Genomic DNA, 23,807 nt, shown 5'->3' with positions numbered 1-23,807 from the left:
CAGTCTGTATATTTTTTAGCTAGCAGTAATAGCAGTTTGTATAAGCCAGATATAATACCAGCTATCTAATATAAACCAGCTATCTAGTAGTAGATTGGTTATACCAATAATTTTATACCAATGTCTTAATTGTGAGAAAATTGTGACTTGGTCAAATTAAAGGATTTTAAATAACAGGATACAGTATACATATTATATGAAAGTTGGTTTACACTGTATAACATGAAATTAAAGACTTTAGTAGAGTGATAACAGTTAGAGGTCAAACATTTGTAAATGTTTTATTGTAGCTTTTTACAACAGGACAGGAACTTGAACAAGTAAATGGTAGAACGACTAATGATATCGTCATATCAACACATGCTGATACAGATGCAACAGGAGTGACAACACCAAAGAACGACTTAACCTGAAGATCTGAAATAGCCATAAATTCACCCGGTTCACCCTTCTTTCTGGGTCAGTGAATGAGTGAATGAATACGTTAAAATGTATAAATAGATAAATTATAAAAGTGTAAAATCAAAATAACAAACTCTCTGAGAAATCTTTTTGCCATCTACAAATGCTTTAAAAAAATAAAAAAGGACAAGCATTCAAAACAGTGGACATCTAAAGCAAAAGCAACATTTAGGAATTAGTTATGACAGCCACACATGTGGTCTTTGATCCAGTTTTCTCCTACAAGCTGGTGGATTTAAATATTGAGCGGACTATTTGCGTCAAACACTGGCCAAACTCTTCCAGGATGATTCTTTCAGCTTGAGTCAGAGAGTACAACTCCTTCTCTGCCTCCTCAGCCTGGGCCAGCAAACAGCCGCATGTGGCTTCCACAACATGGAGCGTGATGCACGACAGAGGACATCTATCAACACACACACAAACACATATAAAGACACATCACATACAAACACACACAAGCACACACACAGCCAAGAAAACGCATCTATTAGCAATTGTTGTTTTGCTGGAGTTTGATTGTGTCTGTAGTAGTAAAAGCACACTATATTTCATGCAATACTCTTCCCTACTCTGCTTCCAACCGGGTTTAACTAACAGTACAGTAGCTCACTTGTTTTTCTGGCAGTTGGCCTTCTTGTAGAAAGTGGTGTCAGGACTATCCCAGACGACAGTCCGTCTCGCTGGGCTGTCCTCGTAGTTCCTGCAGCCCACACACTTACAGGTCGAAGAGCACATGATCTTGGCCTGTGTGGAGGATCAAGGGTCACCAAGGGGTCAGGACACATTCTGGTACCTCTCGGTAGTCAGATAAGTGTGAACGTAGTGTTGAACAGACCAGCCCATCAGAGACATGTTAGCTTGTAATAGCTTCACCCTTCAAATTACTGTTTTGTATTTTCTGATCCACTGTTGAGTTGATAGTTAACCAGCTATATTGCACTCATGTAGTGGATTTTTTAGAGTTCCCTGTGAAATCGTTGTCACGTCTATCCACACATGTAATCCTTGTGCCAGATCTATATTCCACTCATATGGTCAGGTCTACAGGAAGGGCATCATATGGTCAGGTCTACAGGAAGGGCATCATATGGTCAGGTCTACAGGAAGGGCATCATATGGTCAGGTCTACAGGAAGGGCATCATATGGTCAGGTCTACAGGAAGGGCATCATATGGTCAGGTCTACAGGAAGGGTATCATATGGTCAGGTCTACAGGAAGGGCATCATATGGTATGGTCAGGTCTACAGGAAGGGCATCATATGGTCAGGTCTACAGGAAGGGCATCATATGGTATGGTCAGGTCTACAGGAAGGGCATCATATGGTCAGGTCTACAGGAAGGGCATCATATGGTCAGGTCTACAGGAAGGGCATCATATGGTCAGGTCTACAGGAAGGGCATCATATGGTCAGGTCTACAGGAAGGGCATCATATGGTCAGGTCTACAGGAAGGGCATCATATGGTCAGGTCTACAGGAAGGGCATCATATGGTCAGGTCTACAGGAAGGGCATCATATGGTCAGGTCTACAGGAAGGGCATCATATGGTCAGGTCTACAGGAAGGGCATCATATGGTCAGGTCTACAGGAAGGGCATCATATGGTCAGGTCTACAGGAAGGGCATCATATGGTCAGGTCTACAGGAAGGGCATCATATGGTCAGGTCTACAGGAAGGGCATCATATGGTCAGGTCTACAGGAAGGGCATCATATGGTCAGGTCTACAGGAAGGGCATCATATGGTCAGGTCTACAGGAAGGGCATCATATGGTCAGGTCTACAGGAAGGGCATCATATGGTCAGGTCTACAGGAAGGGCATCATATAGTATGGTCAGGTCTACAGGAAAGGCATCATATGGTCAGGTCTACAGGAAGGGTATCATATGGTCAGGTCTACAGGAAGGGCATCATATGGTCAGGTCTACAGGAAGGGCATCATATGGTCAGGTCTACAGGAAGGGCATCATATGGTCAGGTCTACAGGAAGGGCATCATATGGTCAGGTCTACAGGAAGGGCATCATATGGTCAGGTCTACAGGAAGGGCATCATATGGTCAGGTCTACAGGAAGGGCATCATATGGTCAGGTCTACAGGAAGGGCATCATATGGTCAGGTCTACAGGAAGGGCATCATATGGTCAGGTCTACAGGAAGGGCATCATATGGTCAGGTCTACAGGAAGGGCATCATATGGTCAGGTCTACAGGAAGGGCATCATATGGTCAGGTCTACAGGAAGGGCATCATATGGTCAGGTCTACAGGAAGGGCATCATATGGTCAGGTCTACAGGAAGGGTATCATATGGTCAGGTCTACAGGAAGGGTATCATATGGTCAGGTCTACAGGAAGGGCATCATATGGTCAGGTCTACAGGAAGGGCATCATATGGTCAGGTCTACAGGAAGGGCATCATATGGTCAGGTCTACAGGAAGGGCATCATATGGTCAGGTCTACAGGAAGGGCATCATATGGTCAGGTCTACAGGAAGGGCATCATATGGTCAGGTCTACAGGAAGGGCATCATATGGTCAGGTCTACAGGAAGGGTTAGGGTCAGGCTACGGCCTGATGATGAGGAGCTGCAGTACCTCATAGCACTCGCAGTAGTTCTTCAAACAGCCTGATCGTTTACAGTTGCAGCCTTTGTTGTGACGACCTTTGACCTCTCCTGATTTACCCTGGCCAATCTTGGGCCTGAACGCCTCTGGGTTCCTGTCCAGGCAGATCTTCAAACACACACAGTTTAACATCTGTCACACCTCTCTCACTGTGTGGCATCACAAACACACACAGTTTAACATCTGTCACACCTCTCTCACTGTGTGGCATCACAAACACACACAGTTTAACATCTGTCACACCTCTCTCACTGTGTGGCATCACAAACACACACAGTTTAACATCTGTCACACCTCTCTCACTTTGTGGCATCACAAACACACACAGTTTAACATCTGTCACACCTCTCTCACTTTGTGGCATCACAAACACACACAGTTTAACATCTGTCACACCTCTCTCACTGTGTGGCATCACAAACACACAGTTCAGGCCTTGTTAGGGTTAGGGTCATGCTTTCACCTCTCCTGCTTCATTGCATTTGAACTCCAAATACATTTGATTGACTTGGAGCACTTTGTTTTTATTTGTGGATCCCTCACAAAAGAAATCTTTCATCTTTCACCCTTCATACATCTTTTAATAAATAATAAAAAATAAATAATAAATAAATAAAACAAGGGTTTCAAATAAAGCAAAACTATTCTTAGAGTTCCACTTAAATAAATACCCTAGCAGGGAATGAAGCTGGTCGACAGTCCACTGAGATACGGAGACCCAGTAATTGTGTGACCTGCTCACCAATGGAACACCACTCTATCAGCTCAATAACAGGTTTGCCTGGTTAATTCAGGTGTCAGGGAGTCAGTCAGGCAGGACAGCAGGGAGTCAGTCAGGCAGGACAGCAGGGAGTCAGTCAGGCAGGACAGCAGGGAGTCAGTCAGGGAGGACAGCAGGGACGTACAGAGGGATCCCCAGGACTTCTGCTTCCTGATTTGCGTCAAGCTACAGGTGTTATGTCCTGATCTCCGTCCAGCTACAGGTGTTATGTCCTGATCTGCGTCCAGCTACAGGTGTTATGTCCTGATCTGCGTCCAGCTACAGGTGTTATGTCCTGATCTGCGTCCAGCTACAGGTGTTATGTCCCGATCTGCGTCCAGCTACAGGTGTTATGTCCCGATCTGCGTCCAGCTACAGGTGTTATGTCCCGATCTGCGTCCAGCTACAGGTGTTATGTCCCGATCTGCGTCCAGCTACAGGTGTTATGTCCCGATCTGCGTCCAGCTACAGGTGTTATGTCCCGATCTGCGTCCAGCTACAGGTGTTATGTCCTGATCTGCGTCCAGCTACAGGTGTTATGTCCCGATCTGCGTCCAGCTACAGGTGTTATGTCCCGATCTGCGTCCAGCTACAGGTGTTATGTCCCAATCTGCGTCCAGCTACAGGTGTTATGTCCCGATCTGCGTCCAGCTACAGGTGTTATGTCCTGATCTGCGTCCAGCTACAGGTGTTATGTCCCGATCTGCGTCCAGCTACAGGTGTTATGTCCTGATCTGCGTCCAGCTACAAGTGTTATGTCCCTTCACAATTCTGAAAACAACTAAAACCTGCCTGGTCTTTTAGTTGAGTTTTTTTTTTACTAACCTTAATGAGACTATATTAGCTGTCTGTATTTTGACAAATATTTGTAATATAATTTGAATTTTAAAATAGCTCATATTTAACAATGGAACACTTGTACACATACTGATATAAAAAATAAATCATAATAACTTTTGCTAACCTTTTATTTGAAGTGGGTCTTCACAATTACGTATTTTCTGGTGAGATAGTCAGCATGTTTGTATTCACTGATAACCTGTTATGTTTGCACTGTGTCTGCTAAATACAGACCGTTAATTCCAGACTTGCCAAATGCACTATTTGTACAGTATGTCACATGACTGAGATTCAGGCTTTCATGGGGGCAGGTGCCTACCTTGATGGCCTTGTATCTCTCAGACTCATGATCTTCATTGTTGAAACAGTTGACACAGTTACAGTTGCTGCACACATCACCGTTGGCAAAGCAGTCACAGTATCTGGAATAAACAGCAGTCACAGTATCTGGAATAGACAGCAGTCACAGTATCTGGAATAGACAGCAGTCACAGTATCTGGAATAGACAGCAGTCACAGTATCTGGAATAGACAGCAGTCACAGTATCTGGAATAGACAGCAGTCACAGTATCTGGAATAGACAGCAGTCACAGTATCTGGAATAGACAGCAGTCACAGTATCTGGAATAGACAGATTCACAGCTCATATGGAGTGTTAAGAACTAATATGTGGAGATGTGTCTAAATGAAGACCCTGGACAGTGTGTGACCTGCCTTCAAAGACAGATGCTTAGCCATGCTGTACACAGGCCACACAGGATGAATGGCAAGGCTTGCTGGACATATTATTGTAATAACAAAATAACCGATACGGAATATAAAGGACAGAAAAAGAGAGGTCCTGTATTCTCCAGGACTCACAGTTTCAGACACTGAGACTTGGTACAGTTACAAGGCTTCTTTGATTTGGAATCCCACGCTAATTCAAGACTTCTAGAGACGGATCAGAAAGATAAGTTAGCAGATAACTATCAACACATCTTCATTACAAAATAAAACGTTTTTTCATTAATTGAATCAAATGTTTCTAGTGGCATGTGTGTGTGTAATTGTGAGAAGAGCTTCAGATGTGTGTGGCCTACGGTGGGTCTGGAGCCACACGCTGGGAGTCAGGGGCCAGAGGCTGGACATCAGAGTACAGAGGGCACAGGGCCTGGTGGTACTGCAGGAGGAAGAGAGAAGACAGGAGAAATGGAAAAAAGTAGAAGAGAAGTCTTAGATTAGAAAAGAAAAATAACCCAGGTTTCAAGCACCATGCTTGGTTGTGTGTGTGTACAGTAGACAGCTGAGAGCAGGCCACTAACACATCCTCAGTGATGGCGTACTCTGACTGGACTGAGAGGATGTTGGCTGACCTGTGAGTAATTGTGACCAGGCATGTGGCCATAGCCGTAGGCCGGGCTGATCTGCCCGTGGGGCAGTAGTGTGTGTGTGCCCACAGGCGAGGGCTGGAGGCCCAGATAGGAAGGCACCCCTGGGGCAGGGGGCTGCCCCAGCACGGCAGCCCCCAGCTGGCCGGAGCTTACTCGGACCCCCATGTCTGAGGACCACACAGAAATGAAAGCCAGAGGGGAGGATTCACTACATGCCTCACAAAGGGATCTAGGTGTTTCACTTAAAACCATTGCATTTGACATTTTATTTAGCAGACGCTTATCCAAAGTGAAAAAGTGCATATGTCTGCATTTGTATGCCAACCATATTCATTCCTGGTAGATTCAAACAGCTCAATATAGGTCTATATACTTATATAACAACAGATATTATTGTACTTTAAAGAAATATTGCTACATGGACATAACAATAGACTGCAGAACTTAACTATATTCTCATCAGATATTCAGTTGGCATCATCTCCAGAGCAGTTCTCACCCAGAGAGAGGCAGTGATCTAGGGGTCGCCTGGAGGTGGGGCTTTCATAGAAGGGCTCAGGGCTGGGCTGGTGACCTGCTGCTGGTGCCAGGGAGTGGAACATCTGACCTGGGCTACAGTTGTTCAGCAGCACCACCTGTCCTCCTCCATTCATACTACACACCACCTAGACAAAGACGTAGGACCCATCTCAAAATATCCGAATCACTGTTGTGTAGTAGTACTGTACTGTGACATGACTACTGTACTGTGACATGACTGTGGTATAGTAGTACTATATTGTAGACACGCTGTAAACACCACAGAGTTGAGACCAGGTGTTTTAACACATTTTAGTAACTTAGTAGAGAGTTGTATCCAAGCAACTACTACACCACAGTCATAGTGTATGTCTTGTAATTAGTGACTTGAGTGTAAATAAATACAATTGCTGAGGCATCTAAATGGATGAGACTACAAATCCAGAAAATGGCAGTATGGTGAATAAACTGTACTGACTTTGGTTTCCACATAGTCAACACTGTGTCGTTACACCTGTTTTCATCAATTACTTTTTATTAATCTTATTTTAAGATGATCTTTTATCAATCTTTATATTTGTATTCATTCTTTATTTTTACAGTGAATAACCAATCCATGAAACTTAATTTACAGCCATCACTAACTGTTTTACTAATTTTCACATGAAGGTTTAGCACTCTGAATTAGAATCAGGTTTACTTACATACACAAAGATTAAGAGCAGACATTTTTAAAAGCATACAAACATTATTATAATGTGTGTAATTATACAAAGCCTCCGATTTACCCAAATCAAAGCATCTACAATTATACCAAGAGAATGTGTCATCATCTATCTGAATGCTATCTGGAAAACCACCTCTACAGTATGACACTTACAGACTGGCTGATGTCCATGTGGTTGTGAGAGATGTCGTCTGCCATCTTGTCTGGTTGGGGGACGATCTCTCGGCCATGGTCATCCAAACTGTCAGGACAAATACTGGCCACGGCATCATATAACTCGCCCTTGCCCAATGTAATAAATAAAAATGACTGAAAATGAGCAAAGGTTTCAAAGGCAATGCCTAATGACTCATGAACACAACACATAGGGGATCCACTTCTTAAACATCTGTAACATGTGATACCGTTTATAGTTTTTCGTTTAAACGAAAACACAGCTGATATACTGTATTAACTAACTGCACTTACTGAGGTCATATCGCAAAGCACTGCCCCTTCCGTTTCCCAGGAGCCCGAATGGGAGCAGCTGGGGTGAGCGATGCTAGCCAGACTGGGCATGGGGTTGAGTAAGGGGTACGGTCCAGACTGGGTTCCCAGTGAATGATACACTGGGTGGGAAAGTCGCTGTGGGAGAGACCCCTCGGGGTCATGGTGGGGTGGTAGAGAGCAGTAGAATATGTAGTTGGTGCACGGGTGTTCCCCCACCCTGCTTTGGCCAGGCCACCCTCCATCACCTCCGCCGACAAGATGAGGCAACACAACGGGATCGATTAAATCCGAGGGGTCGCCCGGGCCATCGATGCTGGGTTCGTAGGCCCGGCCTGCATGGCGGCTGTAGCAGTCCGAAGATTCACCTGTGCTCTCCAACCGACTCGTACTGTGGTTTTGCTCTTTAAAGCAACTCATTCTCGGAGCAATAATCCTCTCGACTGAAAAATATTAAATTAAATCATATGTATCATGTCACATTACTATTTTTTACAGCCAATTTAACTGGAGTTATCCGATGATCCTCAATCTCGGTTTTATTTGAATTTGAGTAATCAACATAGATACGGTAGATCTATGTTGTGTGGCTACACTACTGTATCTAGTCTAACTCGTCTAACGTGATGTCTTAAGCAAAACTTTAGTTAGCTAGCCTAGCTACATTCAAATAATAATATCTAGCTGGTTAGTACTAGTACATAGAGCTAGCTAGCTAACAGGTTGACGATGAACTGAGGTGAACTATTAGTGCACGCCCACACTGATTCGCGCTTAACGTGTGACGGAGCGTGTCCATGACAGCGACGCGATGCGAGCGACGCTTGCCATTCATTTTCAATGGAGCCAGTCAAGGAGCGATTTTCGCGAGCGATGGCTTGTTTTTGTGTTTCTTGTAACGTAGCAACCGTTGATCATGGTAAACATTTCTAGCTTTCAGTTTCAAGATGAACGACAACTGATCGTCTGTGTGGCTACATACCCAACCCTGTTTGATACGTCTCTGTATTCGTACAGAGATGTTAGCTCTAACAAAAAAAATAGGCATGGTGCAGGGTCGCCGATGTTGTTGGTGCTCCTGGTGGGGTTTATGTATTTTTAAATTCAGTCTCGTAACAAAACGTAGGCCTAACTTTGCTAGCTACTGTAGCCCTTTATACTGTATATATCTATGCTGTAGCCCCATCGGCGGTACTGTTAAGACTGGTTACCCCGAGTTCCCGGTGACATGATACTGTAACATGTAATAATCTTTCAACCTGAATAAAATAAAATAGATATAATAGATCATGCTACATCTAGCAAGCGTAAGGGATTTATTGCATCATGTGTGTAAAAGTTGTGTTTGATATCAATAGGTGTGTTCGACTTCATGCAGCGCCGCAGCCGGCTGCAGTCGGTTGACTTGAAGCAGTGAATTCTGATTAGACTTCTCACGGTACTTTGATGAATACGTCACTGTGACATATCCATCAAAGTACCGTGAGATCGATTTGAGAACAGCCGGCTGTGTAGCTCAGAGCCATATTGCGAGTAGCTTACGTAAATCCAAGTCTGCACACTTTTGCCATGATGTTATACGAACTACAACAGTGACTTTAGAGAACTACAACTGCATTCATCTGTCTGAGCGTGGTGCACTGTGGGAAGGCAAGCGATGGCAAGCGATTTGTGTCGCTGTAGTGGACACGCACCTGATGGCAGTAGACGACGGGATTTACTTGCATAGTGCCCTCTAAATAACATACGCTGATACAGAAATGTCTACCTCGTCCTCCAACACACGTTTTTCGACAGACACAGAAAGTAGAAGACGGAGAGTAGTAGCCGACAGCCTGGGTAAGTCACGTGATGTAGCCTATGGGCGAAATAAAAACACTACTGAGACAATTACTTGCTTTGTAAACAGAAAACACGGTGTTGGTGTCTCCTCAGGGGAATCACTGGTATATGTCAGTAACCGTAACCTCTTAACAGCGCCCCGACCTTCTACAAACTGCTGTCATAGCGCCCCGACCTTCTACAAACTGCTGTCATCTATAAATTGATGTAGCCTATTGTCTAAGTAACTCTGTGATGAGGCGTTAAGTTGGAGACTGCGGTGAAGTCGCACCGTCATGCGATTAAACATGTCTGGTGTTGAGACAGTTTAGAGTTCAGACATTATATCTTTGAGTTCAGACTTCTGAGTACAGACATGATCTCAGTCGAGCCTTAATTTTTTATGTCACACCCAGCAGCAACTTAGTAGTTAATGCATGAAATAGGATTCAAACACATATAGTGTATAAACTATCAGTGTTGCAGGAGTCCAGACCCCACATCCATATATCCTGGTCGGCATCCTGAAGCGTAATATGATTATGTGTCTCTATGTTCATGTAGGTCAGCCCACCCCCCCCCCCCCCCCTCCGCCATCTGTCTCTGTGTGTCACAGGCATGCCATACACTTCTCTTTCCTAAATATAACATAACATGTCCACAGTAACAGGTCTATAGTAACAGTCCCTCATAGATAGTAACAATAGTTAAAACATGTTTTACATACCAGTCTCTCACATCTCTCAGCACACCTCTGGGTCTGTGACCCCCAGGGCCCACCACAAGAGCCTCCCTGTGAGTGCCTGCCCAGCCACACCCCAGACCTGGTGGAGACATCCTGCACCGTGCACCCTGGACTCTGCCCCTCCAAATGCCTGGGGTCTACACACCTACGTGAGTACAGAGGCCTCCTCTAACCTGCAGTTCCTTGGGTCATTCCCTGAGCTGTGCACCTTTAAACGCCTGATGTCGTTGCTGTGTGTGGATGTGTGTCGCCTCTCAGGACCTGGCCAGCTCTCCTCTCAGGACATGTGTGAGGAGGTCAGCAGCCGAACCACCCTCAGAGCAGAGAATGAAGTGGAAGCTAACAAGTTAGCCAACAACTACAGGGTAGGAGAGACTGTCCTGAGCAGCAAACAGACTTGCATTCTTCCAAACCCAAAATATAATCGTCCCGTTTTTTTACAGTCCATGCTTTGCGTGTGCATGTAATTTTGTTCTCAGTTTGGCTTCAGAAAGTGGAAGAGTCATGTGACAGAACGACCATTTGAAGTCAGGTCTGATGTCGTAAAAGAACTGTACTCCGAGCTCACCGTCATTAAACCACACACAGGTGAGGATGTCAGAGTTGTACAGTCCAAATCAAGACAACGTGAGATGAATCATGCTTTAACCCTCGTGCTGCCTTCGGGTCACATGACCCAAAGGTTCACAACGAACCATCGTTGTGTTTACCCAATTTCACCCAATACAAAAACAAATACAAATAATTTTCTTTTAACCATTGCAATGTGGGGGGTCTGAGACAGCCCGACAGTTGAAAGAAAATGCTTCACTTTGTTTTTGTATGAGGTAAATTTGTCGCAATACGACAGTGGGTCACAATGACTGATGGGTCAGAATGACCCGAAGATAACACAAGGGTTAAAGTAGATGGTACATCTTTGTAGCTTAGTTGTTACGTAATCATGTAACTCCTCTCTGTCTCCCTCTGTACTTTCCCTCTTTCTTTCTTTCTTTCTTTCTTTCTGTCCTTCTCCATTAAGGGTTATTGATTACCTGTGGAAATGTGATGTATGTGTTTCTGTTTGGCTGGTGGCTGTCTCTGACCTACCTCGTGGCCAGCACCCTCATGTTCATCAGCATCATTGGAGCGCCCTATGGTATGACTGTGACAGTGGAACTAGATAAACTCACTTCCTAGAGGACCTAAGATGGCACACTAGGGAAGACACACTTTCACGTTTAGTACATACCTCTATGTGTTACCATAGCGGCCATGTTGGATGGAAGATGATTCCAGTGATTCAGCAGCACACCTTCTTCTCATTACAGGTCAGCTCTGCTGGAATTTGTCATGCTACTTCCTGTGGCCTTTTGGGAAGTTCATTCAAGAGGTACCTTACCCCCCCCACTCCCCACCCTTCATTCAGGAGGTACTACGATTTGCTGTCTCAGATCTCCTCCCCCCACCCCCCACCACCACAACCATCTGTCTATTTCTTTCTACCTGTCCTTCCTCTCTCTCACTGTCTGTTTCCTTTTATCTGTCTCTCTCTCATCTGTCTCTCTCTCTCCGTTTTCTCTTTGCCTGTTTTCCTCCAAATCTCCTGTCTATTGTTACAATTAGGGTTAAGGCATCTATACTGACCCTGGCCTCTCCTGTCTCCTATTACCATTGATCTTTTTTCAAAGTCAAACATAGCTAGATCTTTGTTGAAGGCCTCTACTCTCATTTCCTCATGAACTGAGAGTTTTGTGACAGAAAGCAGAAGTCTGTACTTCCTTTTATCGCAACAAGTCTTTTCAACAAACAGCCAAAGAATGTCTTAATGCCCCAACAAGCATTTTGTCTTTATGTTATATAGATCAAGAAAAAGGCATTTCAGTTATCCAGTATTGATATGCACTGATGCACTGGGTTGTGTTCCGTTCCGGGTTGGGATTAAAGTAGGTGCCAAACTCCACCTCTCTCTCTCTCCTGCTCCAGGTTGGAGGTGGGGTGGGGAGGTTCCCAGAATGTGAGGATGTCCCAGTGGAGGTGGAGGAAAACAAGGACAGCTCCCCCATTCTCCTGCCCACACCCACAGAGGGGCCCTGCGCAGACCCGACCCCTACAGACCTGCCCAGGCCGTATTGGGTAAGAACTGCCACTCAGTTGGATACTAGGGGTATGTCATTCTGATGCAACACATTGTGGGTTACTTGTTGAAAAGTTACTTGTTGACATGAGTTTGCATCATGCTTGTCCTATAAATATCTGTTAAAATATATAAATAGAGAAAACCTAGTACTGATAGAACATAAGGTACTGTACATTATACAACAGTCTGACCAAGTAATTTGATTGGACAAGAGGCCAAGAAGATATTTTACAAAAGCAGCACTGGGACTTTTAACTTACGTGTGTCACTCCGCTTACATTAATGACCGTTATCTATCAATACAAAGTTTGTGTTTCTTGGAAACAGTCCAGTGGAGTTGCAGAACAATTTTGTGTTGAGCCACATAAATGATTAAATAATCCAAAAATTACAGTCGCTTTGTTAACTAATTAATAGCGCTTGTAGAACTGTTATATGAAGGCAAAATATTTGTTAATTATACGACACACCTGTAAATTCATGTCATGTGTGTAACATGTAGCTACGTGCAAGCACCTATGCGTGGCTGCTGCTGGCATACCCTATTCTGGCCCTGGCCCACAGTCTGGCCTGCGTCCTGGCCTGGGCCCTGGTCTTCACCATCCCTGTGGCCAAGATGAATGCCCGCACCCTGCGTGTCATCCTCCTCATGCCCCCGGAGGCCATCGCTGTCTCCAGCTGCTCCCCGAGGAAGGTGAGCAGACTAAAGTGAAAGGTCAACACTGAAGGTGAGGCGAGCATGCTAACGAGTCCTCTGTGTTCAGCATCCGACCAGGCGGGCGCTCCTGTGCTGTTACCATGCTGTCAACTGGTACTATTACAAGTACACCGTGGATGGAATTAATGTGTTTGCTGCCAGTATCCTTTAATCCCCAAAGTGTGTGTGTGTGTAACCGTGGCCATTTTGATGAAGTCAAATCCTTAAACTGCCACCCAGACCTCCTTCCTCTGGTGATTGTTGCCCTGGTGATTGGCTATGTTGACAAGGACAACCAGTTCGCCAGCTCCGAGGCCAAGTTTGCTACGACCATCTGCTCCATCATCCCACTGTCTTACTACATTGGGATGGGCATTGCCAGGTGAGTTCACTCAAAGACACTGTGTATTAATTGCGTGAAAACATTTAAAAAGCATCCAATCACAACAATCCCGTTGGCCATTCAAATAGTGCAGTGATGCCGTGTTTGCAGTATCTCAGCCCAGAGTAACTTTGCTGTGGGCGCGTTGGTAAACGCCACCTTTGGGTCCATCACGGAGATGACCTTCTATATCACTGCCCTGCTCCGTGGCCACAGGGAGGGGAACACCTGCCTGCAGGAGATGGTGAAGGCTGCCCTGACTGGAACCTTGCTGGGCTGCATCCTCTTCCTTCCTGTGAGTTGGACGCACACACAAGCCTGGGGCAATTACAGAGATCAATGATGAAATGTTCTCAGTTGTTCCTGGTGAAACTATATCTATGTGTCTCATGGTCGTTGGGGTGGCAGTGCTCAGTCTCTCTCAAGGAATCTGTATTTGTGGTGCATTTGATTTGTTCACGGTTGTCTGTTAGAGGACTAATCTGGTGGCTGTCTCTCCCAGGGCATCTGCATGATCATAGGAGGTCTGAAGCACCCAGAGCAGAGGTTCAACAGTCGCTCTGCTGGCGTGAGCTCTGCCCTGCTCTTTATCTCTGTGGGAGGTGAGGTGACTATGGACCAGTGGCCCCAATACTAGCCCGACACTACCACAAATCTAGATAAACACAACCCCAACCCCACACCAACACTGCTGCAAAACCACCACAAAACACTAGCTCACCCTTCCTGCCCCTCTTCTCTATCCTGTTGTGACCTCCTGACCTCCCTGCTGCCCCCCCCTCCCCCCCCCCCCAGGCGTGTTTGCCCCCACATTGTTCTCCAAGGCGTATGGACACCTGCTGTGTGAGGGCTGCACTAATGCCACGGGAAACATCAGCGGACCCTTTGTCTGCCGTAACTGCCACTACGACCTGGTGGGCAACGCTAACGTGCCTGTAGCACTAACACACACACGCCAAACCTCCACCCCAATCTCATCACACACACACAACACACCCCTACCAGCCCTCACCATACACACATCACAGAGCAGCAAAGTAGTGTACAACACACATATACTGCATGCCTTTCGTTCTTATGTTTCCATTTTATTTTTGTTTTATTCAGAGTGAGAACAACGACACACTGTTCCACAACCACATTGAGTAAGTCTGACAGCTGAGAACAGAGGTTTGTACACAGTCAATCCATAGTGTGATCAATCTGTGTGTGTGTTTTGTGTTCTCATTGCAGGCCGCTGGTATACTCAGTCTCTGTCCTTCTGCCTGCTGCCTACATTATCGGCCTCATCTTCACTCTGAAGACACATTCCTACATTTATGATATTCATGTTGACGAGGGACAGTGTAAGAGGGGGGCACACACCACATGCGCAAAGTCAACCCTCATCATGAATACTAATGTGCAACCATATATCTGCCACAAAAATCAAGTATGTTTTGAGTGTTTCTTGAGTTGTTCCATCATGTTGTCTGTTTTAGCTGTGTCCAGCCACCAGGGGGCAGTGGTGCACTGGTCCCGCTGGCGGTCCTTCTTCATCCTTATTGTGGCCACCCTCCTGATGTCTGCCTGTGCTGACCTTCTAACAGAGCACATCCAGCCCATACTGAGCCAACCTAATATCTCCCAGGTACACACACACACACACACACACCAATATGAGTTTCAAGCATATATACATGCGTCAACATACACCTGCCTATCGCAGTGCTGTTATTATGTCATGTCCATGTGCTAATGTCATGTCCATGTGCCCAGTACTTCATAGGTGTGACCATCCTGGCCATGGTACCTGAGATCCCAGAGATTGTTAATGGAATACAGTTTTCCTTGCAAAACAACATCAGTCTGAGGTAAATTCCATAGGTTCCCTGTAGATCATACTTTAGATTTCCCAGTAGATCCTGTTGTAGATCCTCCCATAGATTCTATATCAGATCTTCCTGTGGATCCTGGAGGTCTTCTTGTAGATCCTGTAAATCCCCCTATATCTCCTGTATATTCTACTATCTTGTATATCCTTCTGTAGATACCATTAATGATTTTGAATATCCTCCTTATGCTTTATATATAGTTATAAGAATAAAATATAGAGTCATAATCTATAATGTATAGTCTCAACCGTAACCCAGGTATGTGTCAGGTATAGTTAGAATAACTAGTAACAGGGTTAGGGTTAGTAACTGAGTCCTTGTGTGTTCTTCCAGTGTGGAAGTGGGGAGCTGCATCGCTGTCCAGGTGTGCATGTTGCAGATCCCTCTGCTAGTCCTCTTCAACGTCTTTTATGTAAGGGTCTTCCTCTTTCTCCTACCACATCTTTGTCATCAACTCAAAATGGACCAGTTATACAAGCCCTCCTACCCCCCGGGTCAGAACTGGGCCAATTATGGAGATCTTAATAACATTGGATACTTGCTGGATTTAAATATTTTAAAGCAAGATAAAAGCAGCACATTAATGGACAGTATTTCCTCTCTATGGTGACAGGATGTGGGCTTTGTGCTCGTCTTCAGTGATCTCCACCTCGGGGCCAGCATCTTCGCTGTGATCATGGTCAACTACATCTTCATGGACGGGAAGTCTGACTACCTTCAGGGTAAATAACAAGTAGGACCTGATATAGTAGAGCTAGACCTAAACCCTAACCCTAGATCTCTGCCATCTGGTGGAGGGGGAAACCCCCTGTCTGCTGGGTTAACCCTTCTGAACGCAGCCAGCTGTCAGCATGCTGCTCAGTACTCACCTCTGAAATACAGCAAAGAAGGCAAGACGTTGTGTGCATCTATTCATGTATGGGGTGAAGCTTGTGAATGTCTGTGTGTGTTAATGGTGGTGTTTCCTTCCAGGCACAGCTCTGGTGGTTGTCTACCTGATCCTGCTGGCTCTTTACTTCTTTGCTCCATCCCCTGCCGGATGCTGACGACCGTCAGAAAGGCGGCATTTACGATAAAGTTAGTAAGTAGGGTTAGGGTTAGCTAACCCTTAGCTAAACAGGACCTGATTTTATTTTTGACAGGGAATTGTCTTGATCATAGCATTGATTACCTTTACAGATTAGTGTTAAGAACCTGTGTCCTCCTTATGTCCCAGTAATGTACTAGCATCTAATAAGGGGGTGAAAGGTCAACTCAAATCTCATGCTCTTGACCTTTTCACTTGAGAAATTAGGATTCTTAAAAGCCCAACTACAATTATATATTTTTCTTTTAGAAGATGGTTTTTATAAGTTTAAGAGTTTAAGCTGAACCTTTGAGGTTTAGCTCGTAAACAATAAACAAAGAATTGACTAAATAACTTCAAACTGTTTATTGAACATTAAATGGCAAATTAACAACAAAAAGTACATGTTCAAGTTCCACAGTGGGAGTCATTTGAATAGTGACATCATGCAGATATACTAACAGGGGTATCCAGAGCTTCCATACATAGCCCAGCAGAGTTAACAGGCCTGCGTTAGTGAGTCAGGCTCCAACAAACCACCTGCCACATTTTGACTTCACCAGCAGTGTAACCGGGATCAACTAACCCCCTTGAAGTGTAACCCCCCCAGTAGCATTATGACATCACTAGGTGGGTAACCCCCATAACAGCCCCCAGTCAAATTTGACCAGCTGCAATGTTGCCGTCAAACTACAGTTGGAAGGCCACTGGTCATTATGTCGGTACCAGAGAACAGCCTGATGGTTGTTATGGTAGGATGGGGACATTTTATAGAGAATAAGGTCAAATAAACAGAAGTCAATACATGTCATTGAAATAAATAGCATTCTGTCACTGGGTCCAATTTCATGGCAAGGGTGAACAGCAACAACTCACAAGTTCAGATAGCCATACCCCTTTTCATAGAAGATGTACTGACTGCTTGGACCAAATACCAGTGAACTGAATTGGAGAATAAATTACACAGATTAAGGCTTAATGGCTCATATTTGCAAATACAAAAGGTTACATGCACATGTACACCATCATGGTTTGCATGCCTCAGTCATTATCTTTCACTGAAACAAGGTAGTCAAATTAAGGAAAGAAAACGTACATGATTTAAAAACATGATATTCAATTCTGAAGAAGGCACTGGAGGAATTGGCATTATTTTGAGATTGTGACTAACAGACTGGAGACACACCAGGCACTACAGGATTCACAGTGATTCACAAAAGGCTCTGGTTAGAATCAAGGGATTTCCCACGGTCTTACTTAACCCCAGCTCAGCCCTAGCCCCGCCCCATCTCTGCCCTACCTGACAACTATGACCAACATGAGTCCAAAATGACAGCTAAATCAATCTTCTCTTGGAAGCTGAATTTTTTTTGCATCCGTTTCACCTGTGAGTTTGTGACAGTGGACACAGCAGCCTTCTGGACTGCCTGTAGCCGTTTCTAACAGGCTCGACCAATGTTATGCAAGGAGGAGAACAATAACATGTCAGAAAGCCAATAACATGTCCTAGTCCAGAGAGACTGCAACCCCAGTACTTAAAGACCATCCAAGATATCAAATAAATATCGAACCCCAGTTATCAAACTTTTGCCTGTTTTCGTGTGTGTGTGTGTGTGTGTGTACACTAACAAGATTTAAAACAGCACTGAGTAAAGTGTGGAGTGGAAATGCCTTTAGAAAAACTAAAAACTATACACAAAATAGACAGCATTGGGTGACTATTCCAAATATTAAGGAGGGAGCAGCACCCGCCAAAAGACACTCAAAAATTGAATAAAAAAGTACACAATATTTTCTAAAAGCTTTAAAAGAGTTTGGAGGAAGACCAGCCCATTAGTCCATGTCCACTTCCTCAGTCCACTCTTGGACCTCCCAATAGCACAGGCTTCTATTAGTTTGTTGGCAACGTGGTCTGTGTAGCTATTGGTGAACCACTGATGGGGTTCGCTGGTCCGTCCCACCCCTGACCTCTGGTCCTTGTCTGACCCCAAGCGGGGGCTTTATTTGAGGCGCTGGATAAGTGAGTGTGTAAAGCCCAGGCTGAGGAGCTGCAGAGAGGAGAGGTGGGCCAGGCGGGGCCAGGTCTTCAGCAGCCTCTCCCAGGTCAGTTCCAGCAGACTGGGCACCACCAGCCACACCTTATACAGAGAGCCAGTCCTTCGGTTGTCCACCTTGTTTACCACCCCTCCATGGACATACATGCAGCCCGCCTGGTGGGGGTGAAAGACAAGTTGGAGTATGAGAAGTTGTACCAGCTCTCTTTTGTCTGAGATGACATGGGCAATTAAAGGTATATACATGCGTGCGCATTAACTTTATGGTATATTTGTGTGTGTGTGTGCACTGACCGGAGTGACAGCAGCGCAGTGGAAGTATGCTGGCTCAGGCATCACAGCAGGCAGTCTAGTCCACTGGAAGGTGAGCAGGCTGATCTTCCACAGGTCAGCCAGAATCAGCTCCCCATTGTAACCTCCACATATAAACACCTCTGGGGAGAGGGGGAGGGGAGAGAGAGAGGTGTGTGTACAGCAGGAAAGGTGTTTTAGAGGAGGTGGGGTGTTTACAGGAGGTGAGGTGTGTGTGTGTGTAGATCTTACCATCCTTCACCTGTACACAGCTGTGACAGCGTCGGGCTGCAGGGTAACCTGGCAACAACAACCACATGTCAACACAGCCTCTACACCCAACGCTCTCTCCATGGCTCAGACTTTGAAACATAAGGACACACCTATTGTTTTGTGAGGCTTGGTGACAATCTCCTCCCAGTAGTTGGTCTCCAGGTTGTAGGCATGAATCTACAGAGGAATAGTGGAGCCACAGGTGCGTAAGGGGTTTCAGCAGACTACCATAGGAGAAGTCTGCTCAGAAAGCTACATTAGATCACATATCACCCTTTTATGTCAAAATTAAGATTAGGATCCATATAGGGTTTGGGTTATATAGGGCTTATAGACCGCTAGGAAACAGAAGAATCAGGACCAAGAGTTCCAATGTAACTGTACTTGTAAAAAATGTGAAACCTAAAAGGATGAACAGGAAGACCAAGGCCCCACCTTGTCTAGTCTACAGGAAGACCAAGGCCCCACCTTGTCTAGTCTACAGGAAGACCAAGGCCCCACCTTGTCTAGTCTACAGGAAGACCAAGGCCCCACCTTGTCTAGTCTACAGAAAGACCAAGGCCCCACCTTGTCTAGTCTACAGGAAGACCAAGGCCCCACCTTGTCTAGTCTACAGGAAGACCAAGGCCCCACCTTGTCTAGTCTACAGGAAGACCAAGGCCCCACCTTGTCTAGTCTACAGGAAGACCAAGGCCCCACCTTGTCTAGTCTACAGGAAGACCAAGGCCCCACCTTGTCTAGTCTACAGGAAGACCAAGGCCCCACCTTGTCTAGTCTACAGGAAGACCAAGGCCCCACCTTGTCTAGTCTACAGGAAGACCAAGGCCCCACCTTGTCTAGTCTACAGGAAGACCAAGGCCCCACCTTGTCTAGTCTACAGGAAGACCAAGGCCCCACCTTGTCTAGTCTACAGGAAGACCAAGGCCCCACCTTGTCTAGTCTACAGGACGTCCAGGAAGTTCCTCCCCCCAGGATGTAGATCCTCTGGCTGTCATGAGCCAGCTCATGTCGGTACCTGGAAAGACAGACACAGGGTTACATGCATCTGGGTCTCTCGCGCCCTGGGGAGGGCAGGAGGAGGAGCTGGGTGGTGGAGGCTGGGCTGGAGAGGGCAGGAGGAGGAGCTGGGTGGTGGGGGCTGGGCTGGAGAGGGCAGGAGGAGGAGCTGGGTGGTGGGGGCTGGGCTGGAGAGGGCAGGAGGAGGAGCTGGGTGGTGGAGGCTGGGCTGGAGAGGGCAGGAGGAGGACCTGGGTGGTGGGGGCTGGGCTGGAGAGGGCAGGAGGGGGAGCTGGGTGGTGGGGGCTGGGCTGGAGAGGGCAGGAGGAGGAGCTGGGTGGTGGGCGCTGGGCTGGGGAGGGCAGGAGGAGGACCTGGGTGGTGGAGGCTGGGCTGGAGAGGGCAGGAGGGGGAGCTGGGTGGTGGGGGCTGGGCTGACCTCTCCTCAGGCAGGTCTGTGGGGGCGTTGTCGGGATGGAGGTGGGTCCATTCCCTGGTGGTGAGGTCCAGCCTGTGCAGGTCAGTACTGTACACGTATCCTGTGGTACCTCCGAACACATACAGGTAGCCGTTGATGATGACCATAGCCTGTCAACAGGGGAAGATGGTAGGGATAGGAAAATGTTTACATTGCTGTGCATACAGTGCTCTCCATAATAATTGAGACATGTTTTTAAATCTCTACTCTTCAGTTTTACATTTGTAATCATACAACTGACAAGTAGTTAAAGCACACTCAGGTTTTAGTAAAGGGAATTTTCATAAATGTTGGTTTCAACATGAGAAATTACATCTTTGTCCCAAACATTACAGAGGGCACTGTCTATAGAGTCCAAGTGAGCACTATAGAATCTGGTTTGGGGGGTGGTCCTTTACCTGGCCATAGATTCTGTTGGGCTTCTTGCCCCTGCAGTTGAGCAGGTTCCAGCGCTTGTACTGGACGTTGCACACATGGACGTCGTTGCCATTGTTCTCACCAAACGGGATACCCGTGCCGCCAAACACCAGCAGGTTGTTGCCATGCAGCACAGCTAGAGGTGAAGACACACGATGGCCTTCTGGTCAGAGTCTGAGACCTTTGGATACACCAAGTCCTCTCCAGGTTAGCACACCTCACCTGACATGGATGCCAGCTCTGTGGGCGTGTAGCCTTCTGTGCGGACCTGCTGCCAGGTCGCAGTGGCAAAGTGGAAGCGCCACAGCTCCCTGAACAGCGGGTAGTCTTCATTCTCCGACCCCCCGGCCTCGTCGAAGTCTGGGTTGTAGCCACCGAATACATAGAGGTTGGCGCTGTCGGCTACACAGCGGTGTCCACTACGGGCTGGCGGGGCCGCATGACCTGGGGGGAGGGGTGGTTGGGGAACAAGCTGGTTTAGGGGTTGCAGATCACAAATCAGATATCTAGCAGCAGGTTATTTGTCAAGTGTATTGACCAATGACTGTGTGTGTTTGTGTATTAGCTCAGGCCTAGAGAAACAACAAGGCGTTTCTTGCTTTTGGAACATTCCTGCTCTTCTAACCTGATCACTGTCAAACTGAAGGATGGATGACCAAGTGCTCTGAAGTCATAAGGCAGGTACTTGAAATGTACAATCCATCAATGTAAAACTTAATCTGTTCTTCATATTAAGAGACCAGGACTGTGCCCTAACCAACATGGTTATTTCCCCTGGGAAACGTTGCTTCTTTTTGAGAAGTTTACAGATATAACACGAAAAGACACTTTCACAGCTGAGCACCAAACAGCGACCCAGAACCTTCTTTCTGTAGTCGTGTTCAGGTTCCTGCCCTACCCCTAATCCTAGTCAGGAACCATGACTGCCCTAGTCAGGAACCATGGGTCTTTTTACACAGAGATCCTGCAATGTCGCCGTTAAGAAGAACTTTATGCCAGCATAATGCTGCCCCATGCGTGCTTTACGATAGCATGCCGACATTCAGGAATTGGAGATGTGACGTCAGTGTAGTTGCTAGCATGTGCAGTCCCACCATGCCGGATGTCCCTTTTACACAGATGAGATTCGGTTCTATGACTACCTCCGCTGCTGGCAGAACAATGACCCTCCCAAATCCGTGTCTACCTTTAACACAGAACTGTGAGGCAGCATAAAAGCGCCGCATTCACGGCTTTAACAGTCAGTGTAAAAGGGGTTATTGGATCTTTCCTAAATAGTCATAACATACACTGACCTCGCACACAAAACATCAAGGGAGCTTTGAAACAGTTAAATTAACACAAGCCAAGATATATGGCAAATGAACATGAAACACAATCCTCACATATACAGCAATATGAACAATTTATGAGTGAATAGTTACCACAAATAGAACAAGGGTCAGGCTCCTACAGTTAACAGCAAAGACCACAGACAGACCCATAGAAACCCCAAACAGACATGCAGGAAGGGGGAACATCACACACCCTGAAAGGAGGCAGAAGAAAAGAAAGAGTAGAAACCAGTTTAAAGGATGAGAGAAAAAAGACGTGGTGGACATCCTGTAGTGGAGAAGAGGAAAAGGGGAGCAAAAAAACCCAAAGAGTCTCAGAGAGCAAAGGTAGGAAGAAGGAGAAGGAGGAGGAGACATCCTCAAGTCATGAACAGAAAAAAGTATAAGAGAGACGTCTAATACTTGAGATAGGGATGGCTGGAGAAGTCCATGAGGTTGAGAGAAGGAGGGAGAAGGGCTCTGGGTTGAGTGGAGGAGAGTTCAGTGGTCTGTGGGGGAACGGCCTGGGGGCTCCTCCATACCCACCTTCTCTCAGAAACCTGTTGGGGATGCGGAGGTTGGGACAGGAATGGGAGAAGATCCTCCGGGCCTGAAGCCATCGCACTCTCTTCTTTGTGCCTGTCAGGCAGCCAATTCATGACGAGTCAGACACCAACACAGGCACACCAAACATAACCCATTTTGTCTACAATAAAACGTAGTACTTGCCTCAAAACCAACGTGCAAACTAATCTGTGTGTTGACGGACCTGACATGCACTACAGGTCAGACACATCTTTCAACACGACCATGAGCATCACCACAAGAGCAGCGTTCAAGATTCAAATATAAAATGTGCACTTACGTAGCTACCGAGCTGAGTGCAGACAAACAAAACAAACTTAATTAAGATTTCAATTCAGACGTTACAAGCTATCGAACTTTAACTTAAAAGTGAACATATTTTGAATTTGGCATGATTGCCCAAGCTTTAATTAATAGCATACAATAAGAACCCAATACTACAGGCAATGCGACGAAATAAACTGGCTTCCGTAGCAAGTCGCTAGCAGGCCTATTAAGTTTGAATACCTCCCTAAAACCCATCATCCTACGTAGAACGTAAATGTGTCAGCTACAATTGAAAATCGTCCTATTTTACATTTTTTAAGCACTCCTGTTTCTAACCAAGTGGGTCAGTTAAATTCAGTTGACTCGTTTTATCTACAAACCTGAATCTCTGATACAAGGCCTCCCCGAAAGCTTCTCAAATTTAATGAGCTGATTCAAGCCGCAATTATTTTCTGCATCTTCCGCAGGGGACATTTTGTTATTGAAATGGTATGGGGAGTCTACTAAAAGTGTATTTGAAATGTATTGGTAAACGAAGCCCGCAAGGACCAAAATAACAAAACACCAGCACACATGCAAGAGGAAACCAGCTGAGCTGGGCTGCTAAACCAATCAGAGGATTTGAGGGTGCGTTCAAG

At 46.0% G+C, this 23,807-nt stretch overlaps 3 protein-coding genes across 6 annotated transcripts; 1 reads left to right on the top strand and 2 right to left on the bottom strand.

The window, feature by feature from the left end:
• Nucleotides 1-274: 274 nt before the first annotated feature.
• On the bottom strand, nucleotides 275-8,511 carry tesmin (testis expressed metallothionein like protein). 3 transcript variants are annotated; one of them, XM_062460746.1, is made up of 10 exons: nucleotides 7,774-8,511; nucleotides 7,459-7,614; nucleotides 6,559-6,724; nucleotides 6,042-6,226; nucleotides 5,769-5,848; nucleotides 5,548-5,619; nucleotides 5,005-5,107; nucleotides 3,056-3,193; nucleotides 1,073-1,206; nucleotides 275-865 (listed from the first exon to the last, which is right to left on the bottom strand). In XM_062460746.1, exons 1-10 carry the CDS (start codon nucleotides 8,209-8,211, stop codon nucleotides 682-684), a joined length of 1,656 nt encoding a protein of 551 aa, XP_062316730.1. In that variant the 5' UTR covers nucleotides 8,212-8,511; the 3' UTR covers nucleotides 275-681. The 3 variants fall into 3 exon arrangements, with proteins under 3 accessions (XP_062316730.1, XP_062316731.1, XP_062316732.1); XM_062460747.1 differs by having other exon boundaries at nucleotides 7,459-7,587; XM_062460748.1 differs by having other exon boundaries at nucleotides 7,459-7,561; nucleotides 7,774-7,914.
• Nucleotides 8,512-9,265: 754 nt separating this feature from the next.
• LOC134021728 (uncharacterized) lies at nucleotides 9,266-16,849 on the top strand. The gene is made up of 20 exons (XM_062462831.1): nucleotides 9,266-9,630; nucleotides 10,360-10,506; nucleotides 10,616-10,722; nucleotides 10,837-10,945; nucleotides 11,379-11,495; nucleotides 11,668-11,729; nucleotides 12,323-12,472; nucleotides 12,979-13,170; nucleotides 13,241-13,334; nucleotides 13,414-13,555; nucleotides 13,667-13,850; nucleotides 14,058-14,157; nucleotides 14,351-14,469; nucleotides 14,663-14,700; nucleotides 14,789-14,901; nucleotides 15,037-15,185; nucleotides 15,314-15,408; nucleotides 15,763-15,841; nucleotides 16,043-16,151; nucleotides 16,402-16,849. The coding sequence occupies exons 1-20, from the start codon at nucleotides 9,552-9,554 to the stop codon at nucleotides 16,473-16,475; spliced, it is 2,259 nt and encodes a 752-aa protein (XP_062318815.1). The 5' UTR covers nucleotides 9,266-9,551; the 3' UTR covers nucleotides 16,476-16,849.
• LOC134021729 (kelch domain-containing protein 10-like) lies at nucleotides 16,847-23,796 on the bottom strand. Of its 2 annotated transcripts, XM_062462832.1 has the most exons (10): nucleotides 23,550-23,795; nucleotides 22,864-22,956; nucleotides 21,227-21,448; nucleotides 20,986-21,140; nucleotides 20,549-20,697; nucleotides 20,044-20,128; nucleotides 19,224-19,290; nucleotides 19,093-19,140; nucleotides 18,844-18,983; nucleotides 16,847-18,705 (listed from the first exon to the last, which is right to left on the bottom strand). In XM_062462832.1, exons 1-10 carry the CDS (start codon nucleotides 23,641-23,643, stop codon nucleotides 18,496-18,498), a joined length of 1,263 nt encoding a protein of 420 aa, XP_062318816.1. In that variant the 5' UTR covers nucleotides 23,644-23,795; the 3' UTR covers nucleotides 16,847-18,495. The 2 variants fall into 2 exon arrangements, with proteins under 2 accessions (XP_062318816.1, XP_062318818.1); XM_062462834.1 differs by lacking the exon at nucleotides 22,864-22,956 and having other exon boundaries at nucleotides 23,550-23,796.
• Between the last annotated feature and the right edge of the window lie 11 nt (nucleotides 23,797-23,807).

This window comes from Osmerus eperlanus, chromosome 5 (genome assembly GCF_963692335.1).
Source record: "Osmerus eperlanus chromosome 5, fOsmEpe2.1, whole genome shotgun sequence".
Classification (NCBI taxonomy): domain Eukaryota; kingdom Metazoa; phylum Chordata; class Actinopteri; order Osmeriformes; family Osmeridae; genus Osmerus; species Osmerus eperlanus.
This window is presented reverse-complemented; position numbering and strand designations above follow the sequence as displayed.

Excerpts from the sequence above, each read along its gene's own strand:
- LOC134021728 (XM_062462831.1), top strand. The coding sequence starts at position 9,552 with ATGTCTACCTCGTCCTCCAACACACGTTTTTCGACAGACACAGAAAGT. Across the intron at positions 13,335-13,413 it reads AATTAATGTGTTTGCTGCCA|ACCTCCTTCCTCTGGTGATT; the intron begins GTATCCTTTAAT and ends ACTGCCACCCAG. Across the intron at positions 14,701-14,788 it reads CTGTTCCACAACCACATTGA|GCCGCTGGTATACTCAGTCT; the intron begins GTAAGTCTGACA and ends TTCTCATTGCAG.
- tesmin (XM_062460746.1), bottom strand. The coding sequence starts at position 8,211 with ATGAGTTGCTTTAAAGAGCAAAACCACAGTACGAGTCGGTTGGAGAGC. Across the intron at positions 6,725-7,458 it reads ACATGGACATCAGCCAGTCT|GTGGTGTGTAGTATGAATGG; the intron begins GTAAGTGTCATA and ends GTCTTTGTCTAG. Across the intron at positions 1,207-3,055 it reads ACTACTGCGAGTGCTATGAG|GCCAAGATCATGTGCTCTTC; the intron begins GTACTGCAGCTC and ends TCCTCCACACAG.
- LOC134021729 (XM_062462832.1), bottom strand. The coding sequence starts at position 23,643 with ATGTCCCCTGCGGAAGATGCAGAAAATAATTGCGGCTTGAATCAGCTC. Across the intron at positions 21,141-21,226 it reads AGAGCTGGCATCCATGTCAG|CTGTGCTGCATGGCAACAAC; the intron begins GTGAGGTGTGCT and ends CTTCACCTCTAG. Across the intron at positions 20,698-20,985 it reads CCAACAGAATCTATGGCCAG|GCTATGGTCATCATCAACGG; the intron begins GTAAAGGACCAC and ends CCCTGTTGACAG.